The 16,176-nt window shown below is 43.0% G+C and overlaps 2 protein-coding genes across 6 annotated transcripts in view; both read right to left on the bottom strand.

The window, feature by feature from the left end:
• Window positions 1-229: 229 nt before the first annotated feature.
• On the bottom strand, window positions 230-2,396 carry CH25H (cholesterol 25-hydroxylase). The gene is made up of 2 exons (XM_057736241.1): window positions 2,041-2,396; window positions 230-1,635 (listed from the first exon to the last, which is right to left on the bottom strand). Exon 2 carries the CDS (start codon window positions 1,515-1,517, stop codon window positions 705-707), a length of 813 nt encoding a protein of 270 aa, XP_057592224.1. The 5' UTR covers window positions 1,518-1,635; window positions 2,041-2,396; the 3' UTR covers window positions 230-704.
• A 3,909-nt stretch (window positions 2,397-6,305) lies between these two features.
• LIPA (lipase A, lysosomal acid type) overlaps window positions 6,306-16,176 on the bottom strand; it is a 35,832-nt gene continuing 25,961 nt past the window's right edge. For 2 of the 5 annotated variants that reach the window (XM_057736430.1, XM_057736432.1), the window contains 3 exons: window positions 10,727-10,798; window positions 9,592-9,849; window positions 6,307-8,951 (listed from right to left, as the gene is read on the bottom strand). In XM_057736430.1, the coding sequence (XP_057592413.1) occupies window positions 9,616-9,849; window positions 10,727-10,798 (306 nt within the window). In that variant the 3' untranslated portion in view covers window positions 6,307-8,951; window positions 9,592-9,615. Of the gene's footprint in view, window positions 8,952-9,591; window positions 9,850-10,726; window positions 10,799-16,176 lie in introns of all 5 variants that reach the window. The other 3 variants (XM_057736433.1, XM_057736434.1, XM_057736431.1) reach the window with 2 other exon arrangements.

Genomic DNA, 16,176 nt, shown 5'->3' with positions numbered 1-16,176 from the left:
CCTGCCCAAACCCAGGGCCACCAGATTCCTCCCTTTCCACACTTGGGCTGATGCAGACTCTGAGGAGCCCCTGCCATCCCAGCTCCCTCTTCTCATTTCAGTTTTTATCAGTCAAAACGCCAGTGAAAATGCCAGAAGCCAGTACTTGTTTGGTTTATGTTCTTTTTACTTTTTTTCAAACACAAATAACATTTCTTTTGATATAAATATACAGTTCTATAAAAACATAGAAAAAAGTACAATAATCTTAGTCACTGTCCACCAGGAACATTTCATTGTTTACAAAGTCAGAGAGCAGATTCTCCATAAAAATATATACTTTTAGCTTAGTTCTAGGACACCCTCAAACAGAGTAAAATTCCTTGTTCTACTAATAAATCTTTTTAGAGATTATTTAAATATGCCAGTGATTTTGGATACTTTATAGCCAGAAATCAAGGCTATTGAAGTGAGCTAGAATTCTACATCAAGAATACAATTGTTGATATACAAACATGATATAAATTACTTTGTTAGATGGTGAAAAACACAAAAGATTTTCTCTATAAGTTTCCAGCAGATAATAAGTTACCAAATGAAAGACAAAACAAAGCAAAAAACACCCTCAAGTGTGTCTCTCTTGATTCAAGTGTGAAATGCACAACGTCTGAGATGCACTCACTCTTCACGGCACCACACACTACTCCCAGAGGGGTGCGTGCATGTTACTTGGTGTGAGCAGACCGCAGAGTTCCCAGTAGTTTGTCCCAGTGTGTGAAGTAAGGGGCGAAGTTGCAGTTAAACTGGGAGTGATGCAGGTCGTGGTGCGCCACGCCCCCATACCACCCAAAAGGTATCAGTCTGTGCGTGGACCAGGGGAAGTCGTAGCCCGAGTGGTCCTCCACCGACAGCCAGATATTGACCACGTGGAAGGTCAGGACGGTGAGCGGGTGGCACTGCAGCAGCAAGACGTTCACCATGTCAAATACACCCAAGGAAAACAGCTCCCCGATGCTCATGTACTGCGTGGCCAGCGCGAACGGGGACGAGTTCTGGTGGTGCATCTTGTGGAAGGTTCGGTACAGCCAGGGCACCTTGTGGTGCAGCACATGCCACACGAAGAACTCGGCGTCGAAGAGCAGCAGGCAGAGCACGACGTGGAGCACCAGCTGGAGCAGTTCGGGGGCTTCGGGGGGCAGGAGGGCCGGGCTGGTGGTCCAGTGCAGCAGAGTCATGGGGAACACGAACACCAAGTGCTGGTAGAGCGTCTGCCCCAGGCAGGGCAGCAGCTGCCACGCGGACGGCGAGAAGTCCGGGTGGATCTTGTAGCGCCGCAGCGCGGGCACCCAGGGGCACAGGACGTCCAGCACCACGAAGGGCAGGCAAAAGCCCACGTAGGTGGTGATGGAGAAGAAGACGGGGAAGAAGGGCGACTGGAGGAGGGCCTCCCAGGTCCTCAGGCGGTCCCAGAGGGGCTGCAGGAACAGCTGGCCGGAGCTGCAGAGGACGTGGAGCTCGGAGCCGTTGTGGCTGCTCATGGTGAGGTTGTGTCTAGCAGCGGCTGCCGCTCGGGTCCTATCGGCTTTTCTTAGGGCTTTCGGCCCCGCCCCGAGTGATGTCAGCCGCGGTTTTTCTGCCTTTCCCGGCTTCGCGGAGCTTCCATAAATAAATAATCCAATAGAGTTGCGCTTAATTGCTCTAAGTACTCATCTACAGCGGCAGTTAATCGACATTCCTGTACGCAATTACGCAATGGCACGTAATTTCTAAGCATGCAGGATTATGTTCTGATTTTTTTAATTGACGTACAATTTACACACGATACAATGCAGATCTTCAGTGCAGAGCTTCTAACAGTTTTGACAACTCAATTCGTAAGTCATCACCATCCCCAAATAAGAAAGAGAATATTTCCATCACCACCGGAAAGAGCCCCTTTGCAATCAACGCAGAATTACTTGCGTTTTTTAATACATACATAAAATTGCATCTATGTATTTTAATAAAGACACAAGTGTGACTGCATTTAAAAAAAAAAAAAAGCTTTTAAAAGCCACGTACCTTTCGTATTTCGGATCTTTTTTCTGCTGGCGCTGTATTGATCTAACCAGCAGCGATCCGCAAGTTAACCTTTCTCAGAGGGACCCTCTGGTCCCCGGTGGCGCGCAGCGGCGATCAGTGCGGGAAATCTGGCTGGAAGGGTGGCGAGACGGGAACCTTCTCCATTTCCAGTGTCTCCCGTGAGGAGCTATCCCTGCCGGCTGGCGAAAAGCTCCAGATCCCACGGCACTCAGACTACCCCCCAGGAGCCCTAAAACTCGGCCGGCGGGTCGTCCCTTCGCGACGCGCCGGGGTCGCCGAAACCAGCGACAGGAACCAGGAGGTACGGCGGCAAGAGAGGGGACCGCGACTGTTATCCTTCGCTTTACCAAAAGGAGAAAAGAAAAGAAAAAAAAAGTCAAGGGCTGGATTTAACATCCAGAGCCTGCCCAGATCTGGCTAAAAGCCGCTGCATCTCAACTGGGGTGGGATCAGTAAACCACCCACTTTGAGGAATCAAGGGACTCTTTTTGCATTCCTGAGGCCTCACGGGAGGCTGCTGATTGAACACATGATGTCGCTCCCTTCCTGCCCTCCCCTCGGCTGGCTTCGCGACGCCACCTTGCCCCCATGTCCCTGACCCCTATCCTCCCAAACCATCCCTGGCGCAGAGAGCCCACCCTCCTCTCTGCTTTTCTCCACCAGCAGCTGGAGTCCACTGGCCGAGACTGAGCCGTGGGGAAGTCAGTACCAGGAGAGCTCGGGTGGTTCGCGGCGGGGACAGGGGGTGACCCAGGGACCTGCAAGAAAAGCAACCTCCGCGTTTGACCAGGGGGCCTGACACAAAGGACGCCTAGAGGAGGGAAGTTTGGGACGGGAACTTTGAAGCCAGGGATCACTCCTAATCCTAGCTTTGCCTCTTCTTGCGTCTATGAGGTCGGGGCCAGCGCCTCACTCTAGGAAGCTTTGTGTTCTCCATTCCCACCCCGCCCCACCCCTTTCCAAAGGGAATTAACAGTAGTACCCATCGCATGAGGCTACTGCAAGCATTAAATGAGAAAACAACAATAATAATGATAAAGTTACTATGTAATGTCTGCTAGGCATTGGGTAAGTGTTTTCGTGAAGTGATTTCATCCACTCCTTAGAAGAGCTGGCTTTGCTACGCTGCCAAGATTATTATTGCTGTGGTCTTACAGAAGTAAAAGTATAGTGCCTGGAACACAGTTACAGAATGAGACACGTATTATTTTAAATGTGTACTCCACATTTTACCTAGGGAATAATTGAGGAAGTTTGCAATTAAAATCAAATAAAGTTATGTGAGAAGAAATAAAAGGTATAAAGCCATGTAATATAAGGAAATAATAAGTACAACAAAAATATAGACCAATATAGGCCTAGAAATATATGATATATAGTAGTCCAATTCATAATATATATAAATATAGAATATATAAAATATATATGGGATGTTTTATGTGTACACACACACCTATACTAGGTCAATTCATAATATAGAACCTCCTTGAACTGCCACTGATGGAATATGGATATTCCTTAGATGCCAGTGGGCATCCCCCAGCCTCTGGCTCTACCGCAGACTTTTTAAAAAAATTTTTTTAAACTCAGTCAGCCATAAGAATATTATGATATTGTGCTTATGTCTTGATGAGATAAATGTTCAGAAGCAGCTTCAAGCTTTCTGACAGCCAATGCAAGAAAGGAAAGGGGGTGAATTTTGTAATGTTGCTTGGATATCTGAATGGTAGCAGAGACAGGTAGCATGCAGGCCCTTGGCCTCCCTGCTGGTAGGTTTCTCTCAATTAGACAGCCTATCCTTTCTAGGCTTCTTTTCAATCTTCCCCCTCCTCCACCGCTCTTAGCAATCCACTTTTTAGGGCAACCAAGGGACTTTCTTCTTTGCCGTTCCTGGTGGACGTCACCCTACTGTTGAATTTTGTGTAATTCAAGCAGCATCTTAGAGAGAAGAAGAGGGCTTTTGGGGGGGGGGGGGTGAGGGGCCAGGGAGATTTTAAAAAATAAGTTTGAGAATTACACCACACTACTGAATGTCTCATACCATTTACTAAGCCTTCACTCTTGGGCCCCTCAGTGCTCCAGAGGGACCATCAGAGCTCACTTTCTCAAACTTACAAATGAGTTCTGCACAGAAGTAACATATCGCTCAGGTTTGCCCTCCACAGAAACTAAGTCAAGCTTCAAATTTCCGTTCAGCACATACTGTTCTTTTCTTGTGGTTTCAGCTCTCATGCTTGAATGCTTTAGATTCTCTCAGATTTTTAAAGTGGGTGGCTTAATTTGCTTAATGTGGACTTAGGTAATAGATTGCCATCAGGACTGCCTCCTTTGAGCCCCTAGTCTCAACCAACCCATTCTTTTCCTTACTTGGTTATTCTATCCTCTAACCCTAAGCCTGTTAAATATGCTCCATAAAACCCTGAGCAGCAAGACCTGGAAGCCACAGCTTCAGCCTGCTTAGCCCAGGCTCTCCCCTCTTACTCGCAGCACTTTGAAGAATAGCCACCAGCTTCTCTGCCTTTCCAGACCATGAAGACGCCCAGGACAGAAGTCTGTGTCCTCCTATGTACAAATGCAATGGCAAAAGTGGTCAGTTAAAATCTCATCTGTTGTCCACTCTGTGTTACAGAGGATGCTGAAAAAGTAGGCACATTTTCACCGACCAAAACCAGCATCACTTAATGGACCCAAATAAAATTGAGCCCTATTTTGTCTTTACTTAAGTGGTGCCATTTCCTAAATTGGCAAGCATGCACCTTTAAACACTTCTAATTTACACAAAATTTATTTAACAGCTTGCTAGATGAATAAGTCTTTTTAGGGCACAGAGTCTATCTTCTAGGATTTTTTTCCCACAATGTCAAGCATTATACCTTGCACATAATGAGGTTCAAAAGATATTTGTGGACTGAATGGTCATTTTAGAAGATATTGGCTTTAAATCAAGGCTTAAAAAGGAATCATTTTTTTCTGGGGCACTGGTTGATGTCTTAATGTCTACTTACTTTTCTATAGATGGTTTTCCATAGAAGGGGGTGTCTACTGACTTCTGATGACATTAGGATTTTGGCCACACTATATCTTGTGCTTCTCTAGTTGGTTTTGACTTCCTGTGTATTTTTATCTTGGTGTGGTCTTTCCAACAGGGTTGGAGGATAGGAATCTTTCTTCCCTAGCTATCTTAGAAATCAAATCACTTTTCTGAGAGTACATCAATGAGGTCTGTGCATATTTAACACAGTCACAAAGCTATTTGGTACCAACTCACCAGAAGACAACGTGTAATGCTCCCTCCCAAGGAAAAATAGAACATGTAGTTGGAAAACCCCTTTACTAATGACACAATCTCTTTTTCTGCGTGAACTTTATGATTTTTTTTTTTCTTTCCAAAATTAGGTGAGACTGTCTTGGCATCTATCTAACTGAAACGATTATTCCTGGATATCAGAGCTGGGAAGTATTGCAACATCTTATAGCTATAACATGTAAAACTCACAGAAGGTAGAGTAAATTCAAAGATCAAAATCTAATCCCTCGTGGTAAAAGTGAAGACTCAGTCTCAGAAAAGTCAAGACTAGCTAGGGTTCAATAGGAAGTCAAAGTCAAACAGCAGAACCTGGTCAATGTCGATTTCAAGGTAGGTACCTCTACAGGAGGAGTTTGGTTTGGAGTGGGGCATGTCTAGGGCAGTTTACAAAAGACTCAGAAAACATTAATTATCAACACCAAAACAGTAGGGGATGCTGATGAAGAACATGGGGGGCAGGAGCTATCAGCTCCCCCAAAAGACTCCTTGATGCCCTTATTTGACACAGATGCTGACACATATTTGATTTTAAAAGTGTTCTTTTAATATCTTGATCCATCTGTGTCCCATGTAAGTGGGTGCTTCTACCAACATTGTTGGAACTCTCATCCACCTGCTTAAAATATTTAAAGCATATAAAACCATCCCCATTAAAAGGCATAGCATTGCCTGTAAAGCAGAGAAAATACTCACCTCACCCATCAAAAGGGGTGTTGTAAAGATCACAGCCTTATGAGAAGGCTTCAAAACCCTGGAAGGCACAGAGTAAAAATGCAAAGCATTTGTTTTAGTACTACTGAAACAAGCTGGCAGAGAAAGTTTTACTTGTTTATTTTGAAATTGATCTTGAAATATGCACCTTGCACAGTATAATAAATACTCAATAAATACTCTTGAATGAATCACTGACAAACTTTTTTTTAAAATCAGAATTATCATAACCTGATGTTGCCTTTCAGAGGTCACATTTGAAAATCTCTCCACATATCAAAAAAAAAAAAGAGTTAAAATTACAGGATATTTTACAAATTGTACACTTTAAATATATGCAATTTATTGTATGTCAATTGTATCTCAATACAAGTTCTTAAACAAAAAAATAAACACATTATGGGTAAAAAAAATTACAGGATATGTTGAATGTTTACATTTAACAAATTAACACATTTCATACCCACAGACACAAAATCATCATTGTTTGGAGATACTATCAACAGTCTTAATAAGTGTGAGGTCTCGGTCAAAGCATTCACTGCCTCCTCCCTCATGTCTGAGGTTCTGACCACTCTTACCTATTAGGCAAGTTTTCATTTTCATGTCCCACTTGGGGCACAGTTATCCTTTTGAAAACATTTTTCAGATGTTATGCCTTAGGCCAGAATTAGTCATGATCCTGGATAGAAATGACCACAGACATGGCTGGTCTTATCAGTCCTCAAATGACGGACTCCTACATCAGCAAAGTTCTCTGCCTAGCCCAGAAGAGGATAGAAGCAGAGCCAAGACTGCCCCCTTATGGTGAATGACAAAAATGATTTCATACTCAATTGTGACTTCATGTCGGGGCTTTGCCCAAGTAAACACAAGATCTTGGAGTTCCAAGTTGACAGAATATTAACTAGTCTTCTCTTTACCCTAGAGGTCTTCGGAGATCTTTGTGTTCTGCTCAAAAGACTATATATCAAACCCACTGGGAAAGAACAGAGTCAGAACTCCTCCCAACCTACTGCAGGATTTCTTAAGGCACAAGGTCCAACCTTGTTCTGCACTTTCAGCCAACAGTGAAACAACGCTACATGAATGCAGCTAGAGTTGTAAAGACATAAGAGCCTCTGCAGCTGCGTCAGGAGCAAGAGGCCGACAACAAAGGCAAATGCATCGTGTAACCCAACTGTAGCAAAAACCACCATGCAACACCTCCACCTCTGCATTGGCCCACACACTGAATAAAAATCCCCACAGCAAAGTTTTGGAAGGAGGTGAAGAGAAAAACACTCCAATAAAAGGTGGACTCTATAGAATGTAGCCTCTGCTTACTCACTCCCATAGTCTGACTGACAGATTTACTGAGCACAAGTTCTCAAGGGCATCTGAGGGAGACTTCATGGCAGCAACCAAAGAAGGGAAACCAAGTCACCTATGACACAGAAGCCATTCTCTGATGAGCTCTCCTCCACTACTGGTGGAAAACAACAAACAGAAACGCCCACTCACTGTCCTGTTCTTTCTGGTCCTAACCCAAGAATCTTGCACCTGGTTGACCAGTTTGCCTTGGTCAAAGGAGAAAACATTGTTCTTTCTTTAGGGAGACATAAGGCCAGCAGGGAGAGTGGCATCCTTCTGGGGACATGTAACCTTTGCATCTCGTACAGTTTTACTGTTTACTTTACAGTTACACTTTAGTTGCCATGAAAAATCAGATTCCACTGAAGACCCTCCTAGATGTTATTTGTGCATCTAATTTCATTTAGCTAAATAACAAAGTCCATCATTTTTCACACATTCTGTCAGTCCACATATATTTATTAACTCACTAATATTCTTGGTTTTGTGTTAGATTCCAGGCATACAGAGATGAGTAACATATATCTTCAAACTTACAGAGTAGTGGCAGAGATCACATTAGACCCCCTGAATCTACGTTTCAGGAGCCCTATGGCGTTGTCTCTGCCAGCTTTGGTTGCTTCATTTGTTCAAGCAGAGTGTTTGATGGACAGTCCTTGAATCCAGGGTCCCACCTGCAGCCACTCCCTGCAGATGGGTTTAATCAGGGCTTAGTCTCCACGTACAGCCTTGCTCAGGGGAAACTGCGGATTTCCAAACCATCACCCACCCCTCCTCAGGTTTAAGACCACTCTCCTCCCCATGGGAGAGAATCAAAGGTTCGCGGGCAGTATCAGTGAGGTTTACAAGGAGTAAGGAAGAGGGGGAGAAGATGAGAAAAGAAAGTGTAAGTCCTGCTGGAAGAGAGAGGAAAGTCGAGAGTGACTATTAAATAAAGGAGAACTCACACATGCATGCAATCCTTCAGGCCTAGGAGGCTGACTTTTATTGAAAAGTTTAAATAAGGTCTTTCGAATGTTACAGAGCAGTATTATGCTGTCTGCACAGACTGACCAATACCAAGTATTGTTTATTATTGCAAAGCAACTATATTAGAAGAATATAGTGATTGTCACTGTTAACCTGACAGCACTGTAAGGAAACAGGGCTTCAAGAAAAGCAGGTGAACATGGGCGTTCTGACACAGGAATGCAAATCAGGAGTATTAAAAATCTGGACACATACGAAAGAAAAAAAACAAAACGAATCCCTGAGCTTTCGTCTCAGCTCACATTTCTTTTGTGTAAAAATGAATCAGGACAGTCCTCCTAGGTGGCCTCAGGGCTTCTGCTTCACGCACGTCATTACTGAGTTCCAGCAGCTGGTGAACAGAGTACATTAACTTTAGGAAGAATAGTGGTATTGTTTCTCCACAGGACTTTCCTTCTCAAACAAGTGGCCTTCCACACAATGAAAAGTTCATGAATATCGATGGCTGAATGTATCAGTCTTTAAGTGATTTAAAATACAGTTGCTATTGCTGTTGATGAAAGTAATTTATTTTTTTAAGGCTCCAGAAAATTATTTCGCTTGGTCTGAGCAATGTAAACATTTGCTAAATAGTGGCTCTCACAGTTAGGTCTGATAAAATTCCTCATAGGATCATTGTAACTGACACAGCTGGGGAGTCACTGGACTTGACTCTGTACCTACCACATGAGGACATGAGGAGGCGTCACTCAGATCCCCAAATACAAGGCCATTCAACCAAGAGCCCTTTAAGACAAGCAGGTAAGAACTGGGTACTTATACACTGAGCTTCCTTCAAGTCTGTATCAAATTATTCACCGATGAACAACACTACGTGAAAATTCTGACGTGTGTCAATGTGTCTTGAGTCAGGGGTAAAAAAAGGCAATAGAGTATATTCTAAATTCTAAGCATAAACAGAATGGTCACGATCTTTCATGAGTCAGTGACATTTTTAAAAGCCTGGTTGAGGCACCAGCTTCATATTTGGCCATGATTAAACAAAAAAAGCGAAAGCATTTTTGATCCTAACTGGAGAGAACTGGGCATCTTCAATGGCATGATTTTCTTAGATATAAAAATACAAAATGCCTGGGAAAGGAAAACAAGTATTTTAGAGAAATTAAGCAAACAAATGTAACGTGACTTGCCAGTGAATGTCTCCAGTCTGGCGTTCACTGATACTTCATCATTAGCTTTATCATTTCATTATAGAGCCGCCACGGGGCATCCAAGCCCCAGATGAAGTCAAGATGCTCCCACTCAGGAATGTTCTCGTGGTACACCAGGTTGGAGATCTGGGTCAGTAAGACACTGACGTCTCTGCCATCTGCGAGGCTGTCCCGACCCCCGCTCCAGACAGCGGTCCGCACCAGCATATCTTTCACATTGTAAGAGGGAGGGTAACTCTGTAACAAAAACCCATAGAAAGTTTTGTCTTTGTTGTTTTAATTGACAAAAATACAATCCCCAGGAAACACTGATCAGTAAATCTGATCTGACAATAAAAGACTAAATTTTCAAAATCACTCTCAGTTTACCTTTCCAGTTGCTTTTGCCAGAACAAAAAGAAGCCTAACCCGCAAGAAAAGAATACCAGCCATAAGAGCTTCTAGCTGTGGAGTTGTTACCCTGTGCTGGGCAAGGTAACCAGTTCCATTCCCTGGGAGGAAGGTGTTCTCCCAGGTAGTTGATGCCAAGCTGCAGAACCAAACCAAGTGGTTGGGAAGGGGCTTTGGAGTCATACCCCCCGCCTCCCCTCCCTCTCGGGTGTGACCCAAGTCATAGAAATTCTCTAAGTCTCCATTTCTTCCTCTTTAATAATAATAATCACACCTGTGTCACAGGGATATTCTGAGAATTACATAAGAAAAACATGGGCAGAGTGCCTCACATTTTAGAGCCCTCAGCATTCAAAAAATGGCCAATTCATTTGTATACGGAAGAAAAGGTTCAGGCAATGCAATTTGGCCAAGGCCCCCCCAGCCACCAGGTAAGAGTCCTAGGCTTGTCTGACTCTAACGTCTGTGTGCCTGATCTCTGCCCATGATCAATGACAGAGATGGCTGTTTATACAGAGCCAGGGAAAGGACAAAGTCCAAAGCATGAACCAGGAAGCTGAGGTTGTTCTAGAATTGACTGGGGAGGGGAACAAAGGCTACCTCGTCAATCCTCCCGAACATTTCCCCCGGCACCTGAGCCCAGCCAGAAGCCTTATAACTCAGGGTGGCTTCCTTGATGAGTTTCCAGGGCCCATTTTAATTCTAAAGACTTTGAAGACGTTACCTGGTTGTAATGAAAATAATTCTTGGCACTGCTTCCCCAGTCAAAAGCTTGAAACTTTCCCAATTTAACAAGCTAGACAGAAGATAATTGCAGAAAAAAAAGTTATCTGACACAGAAATTTGAGATAACATCACAGGTTGCAAGAGTTAGCCAGCTCCCCAGCTATCAAGTTTACATCAATACCCAGATTCACTCTTCATTTCCAAACCATAATTTAAAATATGATGGCATTATTTTTCTCTCCTTTCCTAAATGACTCAATTTCTCACTGTATGACTGGAAAGTAGCTATTACATGACACAATAAAGCAGCTACACATATATGCTGTAATTGATACTGGATCAATATTGCATCTGTTGGATAAACTTTATGCTGATGATTTTTACTGAAATTTGAATCTTAAACTTTTCCAAAGAGTTAACTATCTTACTTGGGAAAGAAATACAATTACACAGAATATATGGATTAATATATTAATGTGTCTTTACATGGATAAATATATTTATATTACCATGTAAATATATGAATCGTGTATTTACATACATATATTAATATTAATCCTATATACTTATATTAATATATGTTAACATGTTTATATATAATTACATATAATCTCCATTATATTTCCTATATATCATCCTATTTGACTAGTTATATTACTTAATATTACTTAATATTTTAATAATTTTATTTATTTAACACTTTTTCTTGAGTACCAGTACCAGTAAATCAGCAAATTGTATTGCATACCAGAACAATTCTAACCAGTTGAGGATACTAGAGCCATGAAATAATATTGTATATGAAATTTAAATGTATACTCAGAATAGCACGATATAAAAATGTTAACAAAAAGTCACTTATTCATAACTTTTAAAACAATGCAAATCCATACCTCCTCTATATCCCCCAATTAACAATATGTCAAGAATTAAATCCAAAATTGGCAAACCAAATGAACTGGAAACTATTTAAGCTTTGGCCAGAGGGTGGCACCTGGTAAACAGGAAAAACCTAGACATACTTTGTCAGAATTGCTTTCGGTTTCAGTGCTTATCAATTGCATAAAATTCTACTGTTTTATGCAACAAAAAACAGTGTGAGATGAGGTACTACAGAGGAAATGTTTAGCTTCTGCTTTTGCCATTGCAAATGACAGATATTAATACCTGTGGCACATTTAACAAGCAGAATAAGATATGAATTTACAGCACCTGTTAGTGCATCTGTTACCGAGCTCTGCTTGTCAGTGGAAATACATCAGTGCGAGCTGTTCTCTCCCATAGACAGATATCAGTTCGTCACTTTCTCATATATGTCTTTAGCATTTATGTAAAGCACCCAGGGTGAGTGCAGAAACAAAGGCAAGATGCACCAAGAGTTCAGACTAAACTTCAGATTTGACTTCTGTGTTCAGAGTCATAGGACTTCAAATTACACCCTTGAAAGGGCATCTCAGAAGGAGAGAAACGTGAAGAAGACTATAGTAACAAAAACCTGCTCAGCAGCTAACATCCGGTGACAGATACTTGGTTAAACACATTATACTACATCAATATACACATGGTATGCCACTGTCATAAATATAAATATCATAAGATAGAAAGAGAAAACTGTTTATAAATAATATTAAGTGGAGAAAAGTCAGAAAGTAAACTTGAACATACACTATGGTTATATGGTAACTGGTAATCATATGTGGATAAAGGTCAGGTGGAAATGCTTATAATATTAGGAGAGACTTCATTATAAGCATTTCTATCTGATCTTTATCCACATATAAATATTTTAAGTTTATTTCAATTTTAAACTATTTTAAAATAATTTTAAAAATTATTTTAACATCTTGTTGGTAATGAAAATGTAAATAGGTTCATCTTTTCTAAAGTACCATGCATATTTGGAAGTCTTAAAGAGATGCCTACCCTCTGATCACTAAGTCTACTAAGACTGTATCCTAAGAAAGTCATCTGCTTAATGTAATAGGACAGATCTCTAATTCAAGAATATTTATCCCAGAATGTTTTATTGCCAAAAAAACCTATCATAGTAGTAGTAGTAATAATAATAATAAATTCAAGCAATAAAAAGCTGTCCTCAGTTACAAATATTTTTAAGTGTAGTTATTGACCTGGAAAAGCATTTTTGATTATAGCAGAGACTGCTGCTTGCCCACCGCCCCCATCCCCATAGGCATTCTTGCCTTCTTCCCTTAGGTAATAAAATTCCTAAAGTTTTTGCTAAGCACATGGCTGCCAGGTTAGGAACCACATCCTTCATGCGCTTCCTTCCTGTGGGCTGGAACTTCCATGAACATGACCCAGTTTCAACCAGGCAGAAGAGGCCAGCAGATGGCCGAGCCACAGCACAGAGGGAACTGGGTCCCTGCGTGACTTCCTGGAGCAGTCACACACCCCCTCCACAACCGTGTGCCTCTGATGTCTGGATTGGATTGTGAGAAAGAAAACTATTTTTTTAGATGCTGTATTTTAGGGTCTTTGATACAGCACCTTAGCCTGTACCTAACAAATACAATGCTGTTTAATGAAATAAAAAATAAAATTATTAAAAAGTGCATGTTGCATAATCCTTCTTTTGTAATGGAAACAATTATACCAAAAAATTATAAGACTACACTGAGGGACTTCCTAGGTGGCACAGTGGTTAAGAATCTGCCTGCCAAGGCAGGGTACATGGGTCCAATCCCTGCTCCAGGAAGATCAAACATGCTGCAGAGCAACTAAGCCTGTGCACCACAACTACTGAGCCTGCGCTCTACAGCCTGTGAGCCACAACTGTTGAGCCTGCAACTACTGAAACCCATGTGCCTAGAGCCTGTGCTCCACAACAAGAGAAGCCACCACAATGAGGAGCCCATGTACCACAATGAAGAGGAGCCCCCACTGGCCACAACTAGAGAAAGCCTGTGTGCAGCATCAAAGACCCAAAGCAGCCATAAATAAAATAAATAAATACATAAATAAATAAATTATTAAAAGATTACACTGAAAGAGTTCAGGACATGGCACCCCAAAATATGCCACTTTGGCATAAAGGTTATTTTGAATCAAGGGCCCTTGAAAAACAGAAGATGTAAGGAGGACACTGACCTTCCTTTTCTTTCTAAAAGGAGAAAACAAAACTCCCATGTGAAAGGAGCCCTCCCTATACCAGGAGGAAGAAACCCGCTCATCACCAGAGTCTAAGAGAGGAAGCTGAGGGAAATCTGTACAAAAAGACCTTGTGAGGGACTTCCCTGGCAGTGCAGCAGCTGAGAATCTGCCTGCCAATGCAGGGGACACAGGTTTGATCCCTGGTCTGGGAAGATCTTACCTGCCTCGGAGCAACTAAGCCCGTGCACCACAACTACTGAGCCTGAGCTCTAGAGCCTGTGAGCCACAACTACTGAGCCCATGTGCCACAACTACTGAAGCCCACAAGCCTACAGCCCATAGGAAGAATAGCCCCCATTCCCAACTAGAGAATACCTGCACACAACAACGAAGACCCAACGCAGCCAAATAATAAATAAATAAATACTCTTTAAAAAAAAAAAAGACCTTTTGAAAATAACTCTCATGTCCTTTAAGTCTCCCCATATATTTTAGTTACTTTTCCACAACAGCTACTCTTTGTTCAACTTAGTATAGATGCACTTAGGCCTGGTTTCTTCTTTGAGTCTTATTTTTCTTGTGAGGGCTCCCATGTACACATAAATAAAATCCGTATGCTTTTCTCCTGTCGATCTGTCCTATGGCAGTCCCAGTCTGAAACCCTAAGAGGATAAAGGAAAAATTTTACCTCCCCTATAATACCCAAGTACTAATAGTAGTTATCCCTGGTGGTAAACATACGGGTGATGTATTTTCTTCTTTGTACTCACATATTTTTTAAAATTTCATAATGAACATATGCATAATAAAATTTTACTAAATGTCTCTTACAGTGTTTTGAAGAGCCTAGCTGATGTGTGTTTTGGATTTTTTTTTTTAAGCAGCAGGTTTCAAACAATAGAGAACATCAGATCTTACAAGGTACTTATTAAAATGCAGATCCCAGAGCCATACCTTCAGGAATTCTGACTCTCAACAAGTCTTGGGTAGACCCAAGGATCTGTATCTTTTTATAGCACCCTAAGTAATTCTGAGCAACACTGTAAAGATACATCAGGACTGACCTTCTTCAAATAGGAGCAAGTACCTGGGCTCTGGGCACAGGTGACCAGGGGACTAGAGATTCTGGAGGGTCTCTGAAATGTGTGAGGCTTATGAAGAGAATAAGAATATTTGTAAGCTAAATTAAAAAACCCAGTGAAGAACTAGGTTTTAGAACTGTCGAAAACTGAATGCTAATTACTTAAACAAAAGATCCGTTTCAAAATGTACTATGAATAGAATGGTCTTTAAGGACGTCCCCAAACTCCTGCCACAGGAACCTCCCAACTTAGCACCTGAATAGTAGCCCTCCAGCCCGCCAGCATCCAGGCCCCGCAGGCCTTCAGCAGAAGCTTCTCCCAGCAGGGACCAGGGCAGCTGCCCCAGTGTGTCCGGGTAGGCATGGAGTGGCAGCCCCTGGCTGGCAGCCCTTGGCCAACAGCCCAGAGGAGGGAGAATCAAGAAGATCCTATGAAAGAGCTGCACAAAGCACCTCTTCTCTTGACAAAGGGATGACACAGGAAGCAGAGGAGCAGAGGGCAGGGCTGCCTTCCGCAGGGAATCTGGGCTTCAGAAACGTTCGTGGCGCACATTCCGACACGGTCGGGACCTACAACCACACGGTCACCCCGGGGCCTGAGAGTGGTGCTCTGATCCACAGCCAGCAGCCCCGGCCTCCAGCCAGCTGCGGAGAAAGGGGCTGGGACAAGAGCAGGAGCTTGGACTGCAGCCAGTCCGAGAGCTCTAGGCAAACCCAAGGCCGGTGGAGGCCTGCGCCACAAAAGGCTGGAGGAATGCCGTGCTGGGACATGCAACGGGGCAGTCTGACAGCCTTGGCTGCCACCTGCCCAAGGGTTCCTGAGAGGCCAGGGCTGGTGGTCATCTGTGTGCTCTGCTGAGGCACGGGGTACGTGTGGGCAGCTCAGCATCTGCCTTCAAGCTCGGCTCAGCTGTCCTCCACACAAGGGGGCAGTGACTCCCGAGGTGACAGAAACTGGGCCTTTCTGCAAAATGTCCCTTAGGTAAGAGGGTAAAAATGCTCAGAAAGATAAGGCTATTTTGGTGGCAGGGTATACAAAGAAAACAAGCAGCTATAGACAGAGATTTGCCTGAGGAGAAAAGCAGGGGCCTGAATGGACACTTGGGAGTGAACATGTGAGGACTTTTGAAGGTCTGGGGACGCTCCTTCAGAGCGAAGGGCGTGCTCTACAGCATGTCATGAGCTACCCAGCTTCCAGATGCCCTGCTTCCAGGCCAAACTCTGGCACCAAGTCACTGATGCTTAACACCAGGCCT

The sequence above is a fragment of the Hippopotamus amphibius genome, chromosome 5, assembly GCF_030028045.1.
Source record: "Hippopotamus amphibius kiboko isolate mHipAmp2 chromosome 5, mHipAmp2.hap2, whole genome shotgun sequence".
Lineage (NCBI taxonomy): Eukaryota > Metazoa > Chordata > Mammalia > Artiodactyla > Hippopotamidae > Hippopotamus > Hippopotamus amphibius.
The sequence above is the reverse complement of the archived record's forward strand: the minus strand, read 5'-3'. Positions and strand labels throughout refer to the sequence as shown.